The 12,401-nt window shown below is 40.9% G+C and overlaps 1 protein-coding gene across 4 annotated transcripts in view; it reads right to left on the bottom strand.

The window, feature by feature from the left end:
- Positions 1-12,401, bottom strand: part of MTHFD1L (methylenetetrahydrofolate dehydrogenase (NADP+ dependent) 1 like) — a 166,242-nt gene that overhangs the window by 153,667 nt on the left and 174 nt on the right. For 2 of the 4 annotated variants that reach the window (XR_010883739.1, XM_067293566.1), the window contains exons 1-7: positions 12,101-12,201; positions 11,070-11,154; positions 7,816-7,866; positions 7,682-7,735; positions 4,151-4,275; positions 2,975-3,075; positions 1,872-1,996 (exon numbers count right to left, since the gene is read on the bottom strand). Coding sequence is in view for 2 of the 4 variants with exons in the window: in XM_067293566.1 (XP_067149667.1) it covers positions 1,872-1,996; positions 2,975-3,075; positions 4,151-4,275; positions 7,682-7,735; positions 7,816-7,866; positions 11,070-11,154; positions 12,101-12,174 (615 nt within the window). In the remaining 2 variants the exon portion in view is untranslated. Of the gene's footprint in view, positions 1-1,871; positions 1,997-2,974; positions 3,076-4,150; positions 4,276-7,681; positions 7,736-7,815; positions 7,867-11,069; positions 11,155-12,100; positions 12,202-12,401 lie in introns of those variants that run through there. The other 2 variants (XR_010883738.1, XM_067293565.1) reach the window with 1 other exon arrangement.

Here is a 12,401-nt window from a genome sequence, read left to right as displayed (position 1 = left end):
TTTTACTTAATTTCAACAAAACAAACTAGGGTTTTGAACTAGCAAGAGAAAATAGTTTCGTATCATTGGTTATAATCACATTATTTAACAACATTGTACTTCAAATACAGGTTGCCACTAGACAACAGTGCCTAGCTGTCTGATAAGAAATCTGTGCTTGGTTTCTGACTCTTGGGCTGCTACGAATATGGTACAGGGCAATCTTTTGGGCATGCATTAGATTTTATCTATGAGCTCTTCCTCACAGAGCTGCATCCATCCAGGTCCATCAGCACTTTGAGGGCTATTGGTGACACTGTGCTCCAGGCTTACAGACGAGAAAGAGGAAGGTAAGCTTCCCCAGAGCTCTGCTGATTAGACCTCCAGGCAAAGCAGAAACTCCTTTACTGCCAAAAGTTAAAATGAACTCAGGAAGACTGATGTGTAAAGCCTCAAACTTCTTCCTGCTTAGGCCTCATACTCTGTTTCCCATCAGTGACCTGCTGTGAGAGGTAAGCTATGGGGAATGCCAAAAAGCAAGGCATGATTATGGGAAAGCATCTGGATGGAAGGAAATGGATCTTTCTACAGTATATAGGCAGCACAGCGCAACGAGCTCTGCCCTGGACCAAATCTTGTGCTGTGAACCAGTGAAAATACCTCTAGCTACCCCTCTCACTGACCCACTAGCAGAGAAAGCAGTCCTTAAGCACAAATGCAAGCAATGAGAAATAATTAAAGAATGAGACAGAGCTAGTGTGAAGTTTATAGCACTTCCATCTCTGAGAGAAGCATATGTTTCCTAAGAGCTGTCAGTCACTTAAAACGCAGAAACGAGACAAGCCTAACAAAAACATCAGCAGCTGTGAAAACACAAACTTGCCAAAGAACTTTCTAACTATCACAGCTGCTCAAATGAATGCAAACGTATTTCCTCATTCTGTCCCTGAATTCGAAAGCTGAATGTTTGACATAATGATTTTGACTTGGCTGCCACCTTGTGGCATGTGCAATGAAATACAACATAACATTTTATTCGTTGTACCTTACACTCGTACATGAATTTGGAAATGAAGCCACGGGAATAATGTGCACTTCCTCTATGGCTAGTAACTAGGGTCTGTACTGTGGTGTACTGCAGGTTGAATTGGGACCCTGTGCACACACACACATTCCCACTTATACTGTTCTATGAAATGTGTATGAGAGATTAAAGAACAAGCCGGGAAGTCTGACAGGAAGTTGTACTGACTTCCAAACTGTTGCTAAAAGCTCTGCAAAAAGCAACCAGAAAGTCTAAATGAAATCCTTCAAATTAAACCCCATGAATTTCACTGAATCCTTTTCCATTTTTTTCCAAGGCTAAAGAAAAGATCTTGGTCCTCTTTGTCCCAAAAGATGCACTCGCAAAATTCTTTAAAACACAAATTCAGTATAGATAACTCTATATAGATCACTGTGTTGCAGGACAAGAAGAAAGCAGGTGTCTTTTTCTTGCACTGAGGGAAAGAAAAAGGGTTTTCTAAAAATGTTCGTTTTAAACTTCGTGAATTCTTTCTTTCACACAGCTACCGCTGCAGAACAAAGAAGTTCACAGCTGCTGCTACATATATAATATTCTGGTATAGAATATACAGAGTATCTGTTTGGCTGAGTAACAATTTTTGAACATGCAGGAAGGACAAAAAAGTGTCCCAACCCAACCTGGCCACTGGGTAGCTCAGGTGCTGTTGTGCCATCCGCTACCAAAACGGTGACAATCTGTGCTGAAGACTCCCTCTGGTAAAGGGCAGCAAGCTGGACCAGCGCGGCGCTCGCTGACAAATGGACCAGCCAGACGTGGAGATGTTGGGTGACCCCTGAGTATTTGGCAGGCAGAAAAGTGCACTCACCTTGTTCTGGAGCTGAGGACTTTTCCACTGGCAGCTCATGGTCATCGCACCTCTCCGCTGCAGCATACATTGCAAGGAGGCTCCCAGGACCCCACTGGCTCCCACTAGTAGCACTTTCTTTCCGTCTGCGCGACACAAGGCAAGCAAGTCATTTAAGCTCCCATTTATTGGGATTGTAGCATCCCATTATTGTATTGTAGCACCAAACTCCACTGGATCACAGAGCTGGAGCATTTAACTGGACTTTCCCTCCCTCCTCCGCTCTTTTCACTTAGGCCACAGATTTTTTAAAAAAATAAAAGCAATAAAAAGAACCCAATTACTACAAGACAACTCTTGTGTTTCTGCACAACCATGTTAACCGCAGCATTAAAGCCAATTCTTTCAGAGTCCATGAACTAAGACGCAACTAGAGGTTTTAAGTTGTGTCCTGGTCATTCTTTAATTCAATTAAGTGGATATTGCTTTTCTGGTTTTCTGGTTATTTTGTTTTCACGTATCCTTTCATCCATATTTGTAGTTAAGTACATTTTACCACATGTTTACAGTTCAGTTAGATAAATCCTTGTCTCAGCAATTCTGCATCACCACAAGACAGACTATTTCTGAAACACTGCCTTAAACTAGCACTGTCTTTACAAGAGCTATAACCTCACTTGTTTACACCTGCCATTTCAATATTAGCATTTATACAATACAGCCCGAAACAAAAGATTCATCCATTAGTTATTTACAGACAGACCTGGATTTGTCCAAATGTTCACACTAACCAAAATTGCCACATGAAATCCCTAGTGATGTTTGCACTTAAATTATTTTTGGTTCTGGAGATGGCTCAGGTGACTTCAGTGAGATTAAATTTGCTGATGGCAGGTAATCCCTTCCTAATCTCCAAATACTGTAAAACTGAAGACCTGTTTCTGAGAATATTGCATTCAAATGTCACTGAGGTTCTTTACCAGGAGACAAATATATTAAAGGTGGGAAACAAAACAAAACAGAAGACACAAAACAAAATGAGATTATACTTGTCTCACAGTCAGAATTATTACAGAGGAAAAAAAAGATTTCACTAATGCTAGAATTATCACAGAATGTCTCACCTAAATTTTCAAGAACCTCCAACACAGCACAGGCAGTAGGAGAAACTAAACAGTCATAGGCATCTCCATGTATCAAGCGTCCTAGGTTTACATCAGATAATCTGCAATGGAAAAAAGGTGGGAATTAAAAAAAAAAAGTGCAATATAAATCCTCAATATTGTTCTTGCGATTAGCTATTATCCATGCTACAACAGAGCAAACATGTCTCATAAAAGTAAATCCTTCGATAGTGATGTATGGTAGCTCATTTGTATCATCCCATATTTTAGACAAACACTAAGCCTCAAGAAATACCAGAAAAGGGGTTTGTGAGTTAGAACAAATAAAACGAGGGCATAATATACAAACAGCATGTTATCCTTTGTGGCGGGCTAGCTATAGCACATATGCAAAAAACTTCTAAGCAGCTTTCTGTGGAACCAGATCAGCAAAGTTGAACCAGAGGTAAAACACCCTTTTAGGCTTAAATTGACTTGCTGAGGAGAATTCAGATGTTTCTGCACTGCATTCTGTCTCCTATACAAGTACTATCTAAATTTTCCATTCTCTATCAATCTCCAGGACTCTGGATAACGGAAAGTCCACTCATTTGCAAGATTTTCAGATTCCACTCTGACAGGATAGAAAGGGAGAAAGGGAAAAGAAATGATAGATAGCAGTCTGCAGTTGAGAGCAAGAAGACTGCAAGAGGGTAAGAGCAGCAAAATGGTAGCCCAGACATCTAAATTATGTCAGTGGACTCTTCAGACAGCAGTGCAACTCAAGACTGACTGGAAAGTCATGCTCATAGATCCAAACTATTATAGCTCTCTCCCCCATTGGGAGCGAGTGCTGTAGCATTTAAAACCTCCCATGCAACTTTTCCATCAATCCCAGTTGCAGAAACCATATTTTTGTGTGACTGCCATTTGTACTACTGAAGTACTGAAATAACTTAATTAAGTATATCAGTAGCATTTTGATTTCTCTGAAAGGACCACTTCCTGAATATACAGTACATGAAGATTAAAACCATTATGATCAAAATGACTTCTGATAAATCCTTTATCACCACTCAATAACACAGCTAGATACAGTGACTGAGGAATCCATTAGCAAAAAGTAGTGGGGAAAATTGATTTTACAGAGCAATCAGCCTTGCTTCTGCTAACATTATTTCTCACTGCTTCACTTACCCATCCACATCCTTCTCTGGTTTCACAGCATTTAACACCTTGCTGCTATATGCACTTTCTGGGAGGTCAAGGGCAAGGCCCTGCACATTAGGATCCTCATTAAGTCTCAAGATTTCATTGACAACCTAGAAAGTTAACAAAAGGTATTACAGAACAGAATAACAGACAAAAGAAGAACACTACAATATAAAAACAAGCTTCTTGTTATTGTGGAAGAAACTGATGATTATTTGTCCGATGACCACATCCCTCACATTTTTACTTTTCAATAAACAGACACTGGGGCAGATATGCAGTATTAAGCAGTAAAAAAGGGACAGAAATAACGCTCTATGTCTATGGGGGGACCTTCACGTATATGTAAGAAGCCCACCAAATAGTCCAGTTTCACTCTGACAGCTGATGCGTCAGATTAGTGTCCCCTCTTCCACAGCCCACCACTTTCTACTCTTGCTCTTCACAGTTCATTCAAAAGCAGGCAAAGGAGAAACAGTCTGCACACATTTAGTTAGTCCAGCATGTCACAGAGACCATAAATTCAGCTGTTGCATTGAACCAGCCCTAACAATCCACATCATTTTAGTCTAGGACATATTTTAATGGAAGTTTTTTTTTCAAAACAAGACAGACAAAATTATACTAATTTTTGCACGGTGCTGAAATACAAAGCTTGAATGAAAACAAAATGCAACACAGAAACATGGTGGAGTTAGAAATACCAGAAGGCAAAAGTGTATTTATATGATAACTCACTCCACACAACCTAATTCAAGGGGGATGCAACCTATTTTTTATAATTACCTCATGGCCACTTTTGTCTCCCTTCCATATTATTGCAGCTTTTACATAATCTGCTTGTCCTGTTTTATATTTCCTTGGCCTATCAAATTAAGCTGCCCTGACTCTATTATATGATAAACATTTTGCAAAGCCAACACTTAGATTTTCCCAAGCACGGATCAGGGGATGTTAGAATGCATTAGCATTAGGAGCATTTTGCCTTTCACTGTGCCAAAGCTTAGCAGCAGCTTAACACTAATGGCTTCAGAAGATGCCTTTAGAAATACGAATCCTTGGTTAACACACCGTCCAAGATATGACCAGTTCATGTCCCAGCACAGAACATGGATAAAGTTGTCACAAGAACAATTACACGAGTAGAAGGGGGAAGCAAAATTTATTTTTTTAAAACAGTATATATTTTTACTGATTACCTTTCTCAAAGTGCTCAGCTCCTAACAATCGACAGTCATCTTAGGAAGAATTATTATTTTAAAAAGGCATTGCACAAATGTTTGTGAGCTGCAGGTACTGAATCCGATGTGAGTTCAGACTTAAAACATTTTACGATTGGTCACACTCAACATCCCAGACCGCATTACTTACCCTTGATTGCTTCATATCTATATTACAATACTGATCCATAGTGATATATGCCCATTTTGCAGTGGTCATGGAAAATATAATGGAATAAAAGACACCGAAGCTTTTTCATGCGAGAAATGTCATGTCATGCACATATTTCTCCATTACGTAACTAAAATCATTGTGCTGCGAACTACAAAGAACAATCAACACAAAGCTGTATAATTTAATTGGGTTAATATCCAACAGAAAACAAATATAAGAGGTTTTTCCCTTAGCTAATGCCATGCCTTCCCAAAATGCTTTGCACGTAAACTATTCTGTATAATTGAGAGCTATATTGCCCAAACACTTTATACTCAATCAACATTACGTTATGGGAATTTGGTAGGAATTAGATCATCTGCAACACAGGACTAAGAGAACATACTATGTTCCTGTTAATGAAGACTGTACCAGCGTATCACTGGTATATAAATATCCCTTTAGTTTGCTGACTTCTGAAATACATGCGCATATACACACACACACAGAGATATATATATGTATAGATCTTATATGCACATAAATATGTATACAAAGAAGTAAGACACAGTAATCTGCATGTTATGAATGCAAAGAGTATGTACATACAGGGATGCTGAAATGGAAATTTCAACCATTCCAACCCATCCTCTTTGGACTGATAATGTCAAGTTAGTTGATTATAGACCAAATGAATAAAACTTCAGTGATAGTAATGCAAATCATCGCTCCTCTTCAGATGATCAAAGCTTCATTCTACCCCACACTGGGACCAAACTGTTACATGGAACAGGGCAGGTCATTTAAACATCCTGGCTTTGAGACACTGGTTAACGTATCACCCTCCTCTCAGCAGACAGAGGAAGTAAAGAGAAGCTTCAAATCTTCCGATGAAAAGGATTAAATGTTCTGTGTTGTTGATGGCTGATAATCTTAACAAAAGTCAGCACCATCTCCTTCTTAATTTTGCCCCATTACATTTCTTCCTTTTACGAACTTTTAGATTTGATTTTAAATAACAACTATCCTCCAGACAATCCCAAAACTTTCTAATATCCAACTCATGGCAATATCATTTATACTTACTTCCATTCATTAATTTATACATTAAATATCTCTCCTTTAATACAGTGCATCTATGGGACCACAAGAAGGCAGCCCAAATCAACTACCTTTTAGTTTTATGTTTTAGTCAGTAGTTCAGTCAAGTATTAAGGGGAACACAGAAGTTACATGACAACAGAACTTCTATTAGTGGTTTACGAAGTTCCTAATTTTTAATTATTATTATTCCTGTTAATGTATAAAAACTCTTCCTGAGCTCTTGGCTGTTAGAGAACACTTGATAGCAATAGGGCTGGTAACTATTCTAATCAGAAGCAAGGATGAATGTGTATGTCAGAGTACGGATGTAAAAAGTTTGCATTCCATTTAAAAGTTCTGATGCTGCAAAAGATTGGGGGCCTACACACCTACTAAAATAAACATAGTTCAAATAAAGCCTGAATCTAAGGAATTTTATTCCTGTTTCCTGGGAAAATACTTTAATTCAGTTTTCCATTATTACTGCATTTAAGAAACTTACAACTCTGACTCCAACTTAATGTATTTAACAAGGTTAGAATTTAGCACTCTGGCAATTTGGAATGTATTTTTTAATATGTATTTTAAATGCTACACGATCAATAAATAGGCAAAATAATTCCAAGAAAAACAATTCAGCTCTAATTTCCCTGAATAAAACCTGGCAAAGAATCAAGAATTCCACAAATAGATACACAATGACAACAGCAAGAGTGGGAGATTGGATATCGGATGGGAGGCCTAGCCCAGTGCTTCCACCAGCATGAAATGCACCCAGTCTGCCCTAGTACAAAAGGGCGCTGCAGTTAAAGCACCGCACATGAAAACTAAACATGACTCTCTCGGTTCTGTTTCAGGCTTCCAGGGGACGGCAGAGAAGTCACTGATTCCCTTTATTCCTTACTTGCCAAAGGCGGATGACACTGGCTACTTTACTAAGCCAGTCCCAAGCCTAATTTGAGTTAATAGAGATGAGTTCAAAGTAACAATGAATGTCCGCAATAAATATAAGTTTAGAATAAAAGCAGAAGGGAAGAATACTTCAGGTACTACAGTTACCTCATCTTTGCTGCTGCCTTCAGGGAGACAGATGTGAATAACACGTAGACCAACCTGCCAAAAGAAAACAACACTTAAAATTATCAGGGGCAAATAGCTCATGCTTAACAACAACTGTATCAGCTAAAGCTTACCTCTTCAGCAAACTTCTTGTTTGCTTCTTGAATCAAATGATGGTTATGTGCCTTTGGGGAACAAAACAGAAACTAAGTTTTAAAATAATAAATTTATATTTAAATGTATTAAGTGCAGTAAGACACAGGTCTACGTAAGACGCAGGTCTACGTAAGAAACGTGTAGTGAGGATGTTTGCGTCTACCAGCACTAAAAAAAAAGCCCAGTAGTTCTGGGCTTTTTTTTTTTTTTTTTAATACAAACAGAAAATCATCCATTAAATTTTTTTTGGCTTCACTGATTCAAGTCTGTGTTGACAGTAGCTTGGCTTTTAAAAATAAGACTGGACATTTCCTTAATGTAAGTTTACCATTTAAGAAAGATGCCAGTCTGTATCTGAAGATACAGCTCTCCATACCTCCTTTTAAGAAAGAAGAAATGGACAATGGCAATAGAAGTATTTTCTGCACTGTTCCCATATTATCTAACAACGCTGGTGGCCTTACCACCAAAAATGATGCCAATCATACATCACATATATGAAACAGTGAGTTCTGTGTTTTAGAAGGAAGACAAGTTATCAAGTCCTGCCAATTGCCATCAGACACCTGCCCTACAATAAAAGCTTCTCCCGGGCAGATTTACCTAGGACAAGCTCCATCTCATTCAGGAATCCTCCTCCCCTAAGGTCCCTGCAACTATTTGCATTGCATTAACTATTATATTTGATTTTTGCTTACTACCTACTCTTGAATTTTAGAAGGCTTTTGAAATATTTTCATATATTGTAACAATAAAACAGGAATTGGATATCCAGAACTAAAAACCTCCTAGCAACAGATCAGTAGGGTTTTCACTTCACTTTCAAGAATGCCATTGTTGCTTCATAACAAAATGAGCAACACACTTCACTTATAACTATAGTAATATATTTAAAATGTTTTCCACTCCAGACAATGGGGCTCAAATAAACCACTTTAAAAGGGTTTATTGCAACTTCATTCTACGTATTTTTTCCTTTCCCCTGAAGATTTAACGCCAGTGACTTCCAGTCACCTAGAACGATTTTGGTTCAAGCCAGAAACAATCTACCAACCAGTTAATCCCAGATGGCTCAAGACTGTTCACACTGGAAAAACAGCATTTAAAGTGGACAGGGTGCCCGGAGAGGGGCAGCTACTGACCTTCAGTGGGGAAGGCCTTAGTCTCCACTTCGCTGTGCCCCTTTCAAAGCTCGGCACCAGCAGCATCCCTGGCGCTTCTCCCACTCCCTAAACCCGGCACTGGGGGCGAGGGGCCAGACAGGCTGCTGCACTGGGAACACGAGCAAAGCCAACGTGGTGCAGCTTCAGCTCAGGTTCAACACATACTAACCAATACAAGTACTAATCACGCTAACAATTCAGGTTCACATGATCTGACGGGAAAAGAATGCAGCTAAAACCATTTTCAGAGCAGGTTCTGGCTGAAACTCCACATTCCCAGTAGTGCCACGGGGAGGCCCTGCATTACACCCACCGCCACGTTACCTGTACGCTGTCCCCAAGAGGGAATGTGCCGCTGCCGTCCCCCCCACCTCCCGGCTCCTCTGGGTGCGCCGTGCCCCTTGGAGAGCTGCTCTGCCCACCTTGCCCAGCAGCGCAGTGCACCACCACAGCATTTGTAGACTAAAACAAACATTGTTCATACCAAGAAATATACATTTTAGGCAGGTTTTGCTTCACTCCTTGGAACCAGTCTAGAGCTAGACAGCTGGTGAACATCTTCTGGGTTAACTCTGTCCAGCAGGAATCTGGTTCATGTGTTCTGCAGCCACGTTCTCGGGGATTATGAGATCATAATGCAAACCAAGGAGTGCAAATGGGGACAACAGGGACATTGACTTAAAGCGCATCCGTGATCCAAACTGCAACGTTAATGTAGACACATCCTAAATTATACATACGAGCAGGAACCTCCCCCTCCTCACACAACACTTGGAAGTGGGTCACTTCCCTAATCCAGCTCACGATGTGACTGGATGGAGACAAAACAGGAGTGAGAAACAGTGAATCATGGAGAGGACGGGATTACGGATTTATCAGCAGTTCTTAGACTTACAGCCTTAGGGGGCTATTTGAAAATGATACCTGAAAGTACCTGCGGAGGGTAAGAGACGGCAGAGCCTTCCCACTCTGCCTCTCAAGAAGATGCACTAAAATAAAGAGTCAGTGCATTGTTTCTCAGATTTACTACTACTACTTTAGAAGTGTTCATAGTCAGGTTTTAAAATTCAAATCTACTGAGTCAAAGATTCAGTATGCCCTGATTCAAAACCAACAAGACCGTCCTAGGAAATGCAACAAGAACATCTCTACCTGCACAGGTCTGGGTCTCACTCTGAATGAACTGACAAACATCCCCAGTTTCTTGGCCTTGAAGCCTTATGAAACCTGAAGAGGAACGTCTCTCGACTTTGTAAGGAAAGCAATTCTCACCTACGATTTTGCTTGCATATTTCAAAAGATAGCAACTCCAATGAAAAAGGGAAAAAAGTTGTTTATAGGTTAGCAGCAAAACAGCTCTCAGTTATTCAAAGAGATTGTGCCACCTTAGAAAGCACTGCTACTTTTAAGATACTGACAACATTTCACACAGGGTATTTATTGCATACAGCCCTTTTTGAGCTGACTGGAAATTTTCAGTATGGTTCTCCTTTCATTATAGTAGTAGTAGTAGTAGTAATACAGTCATAAGCTACAGCAATCTAAAGGTAATAAGCAAGGCTTGCAGGAAGATGCAACATCTTTCATCAGTCCTACTAATATAATTTGGGGATGGAGGGGGCAAAGAGAGGACCAGGTTTTCAGACACATAAACTCCTTTTTCAGGACTGCAGCAAAAATTTCAACCTAAATAAAGGCTGAAGACAAAAGCTTAGAGTTTAACCTGATTATATCAATCAGCCAGACAACCTGAGAGAAAAGGCAACTGGTACTTACAAAGGAGAAGGGTGTGTTTGCAAGGGGAGAAAGGGATAAAATCACTATCTTTTTTCTAACACTCTCTTTTCCACCATCTGAAGTTTGCTGCAGCTGCCTCAGGCCTGGAGAAGGGCTCTTGAGATGGAAGAACATGAGATTCCTTCCTCAGTCCACACTGACGGGATTACCTCCTCCTGCCATTTTGCTTGAATAAAAGTTACTTTCTGCACCATGTGTTTTTAAAGTTTCAAACAAGAAGCAGTACTGCAAAGTGATCTCTTACGGCCAGCTAAAATACAGATTTACTTTACCTGAATAATGGCTAGTGTTGGCTCAAGTCGAGGGTTTTCTCTCTTCAGTGAGGCCAGGGCTTTTTTTGCATTCTCAGTGATTTTGCTGCAACACAGTAATAACACAGGCAAGTCTTTTACAAAAAAGGAGTCAAAACATCAGTCAGCAGAGAGAGACCTATGCTAGTTAGCAGTACTGAATACATGCTTAGGAGCATAACTACATATAAACTTTGTGGGGTGGTGTCTGGCAGTCAGACACAGAAAAACTGAAGTAGCAGACCAAAAAATCTTTGTTTTATAAGTATGGTTGTCATTGCTCCGACATGCCCAAAACTTAGTTAGCCTGGATTGCTTCATGAGAAAGCTTGTCCAGCCCCACAGTGCAAAGTTCAGGCAGGGAACAAGCACGAAATCACCACCTCGGGGCCCAGAGCTCTCTGTTTGGCCAGTTCCTTCATTTCTAAAACATTGTCCTTGCAGTGACAGAAGCAGAATTTTTTTCCACTTGAACTCCATTATACCTAGGGCCACCGCAGTTTATCCAGACATCCCCGGAATTCACGGTGGTAAAGCTGCCACTTTCGGGGGTGCTATTCAGATCTGCGGGCAGCAGGGAGACAGAGGCAGCTCTGTCTGCTGCACTGCTTCTTGGAAAAAACAGAGGCAGCAGCAGCCACCAGGCGCTGGGAATATTTTCCGCAAAAGTTTTCTGGAAAAGTAGTTGTCGGCTCTCCTCTGTCACCTCTTGTATATATATATAGGTGAAAGCTAAAAAATGGGGAACTACGAAACACCATCTCCACACGTGGAAGTCCCCTTGAAAAGGTGTCTTATTTGTCGTCCCCCTACCCCCCAGCAGGCAAGAATAACTGGAAAAACGAAGACTAGAGAGAGTTTTTACTACCTCATCCCTTTGCAGGAGCCAAAGGCCAATTCAGGTCAACGCCGTGGCGGACAAGCTGTCCTAAATGAGGGTTGGGGGGGGGAGGGGGGGAGAAGCCGGAAGGGGAAGCAACGCTTTCCAGCCCCATTTCCATGCCCATCCTTACCTGCACCGCCGCAGACCCTTTTGTTTCTCTTTCCCTGGAAACGCGACCGTCGAACAAAGACGCGGCCAAAACATCGCTCCCCCAACCCCCTGCCAGCCAGAGCAGTGTATATATATATATGTTTTTTTTTTCTTTCTTTCTTTCTTTTCTTTTTTTTTTTGCAGGAGGCACCCTTAAAAGCAGCGCCGCGCACTGGCGAGAAACACCCACGCGGCCCGGGGGGGGGGGGGGAGGGGAGTGAAAATACTCGGGGAAAAGGAAAGGGCACGTCCCGCCGCCTGCACGCCTCCCCAGACACCTC

This window comes from Apteryx mantelli, chromosome 3 (genome assembly GCF_036417845.1).
Source record: "Apteryx mantelli isolate bAptMan1 chromosome 3, bAptMan1.hap1, whole genome shotgun sequence".
Lineage (NCBI taxonomy): Eukaryota > Metazoa > Chordata > Aves > Apterygiformes > Apterygidae > Apteryx > Apteryx mantelli.
Note: the sequence above shows the minus strand (reverse complement) of the source record. Positions and strands in the feature narration are given on the sequence as shown.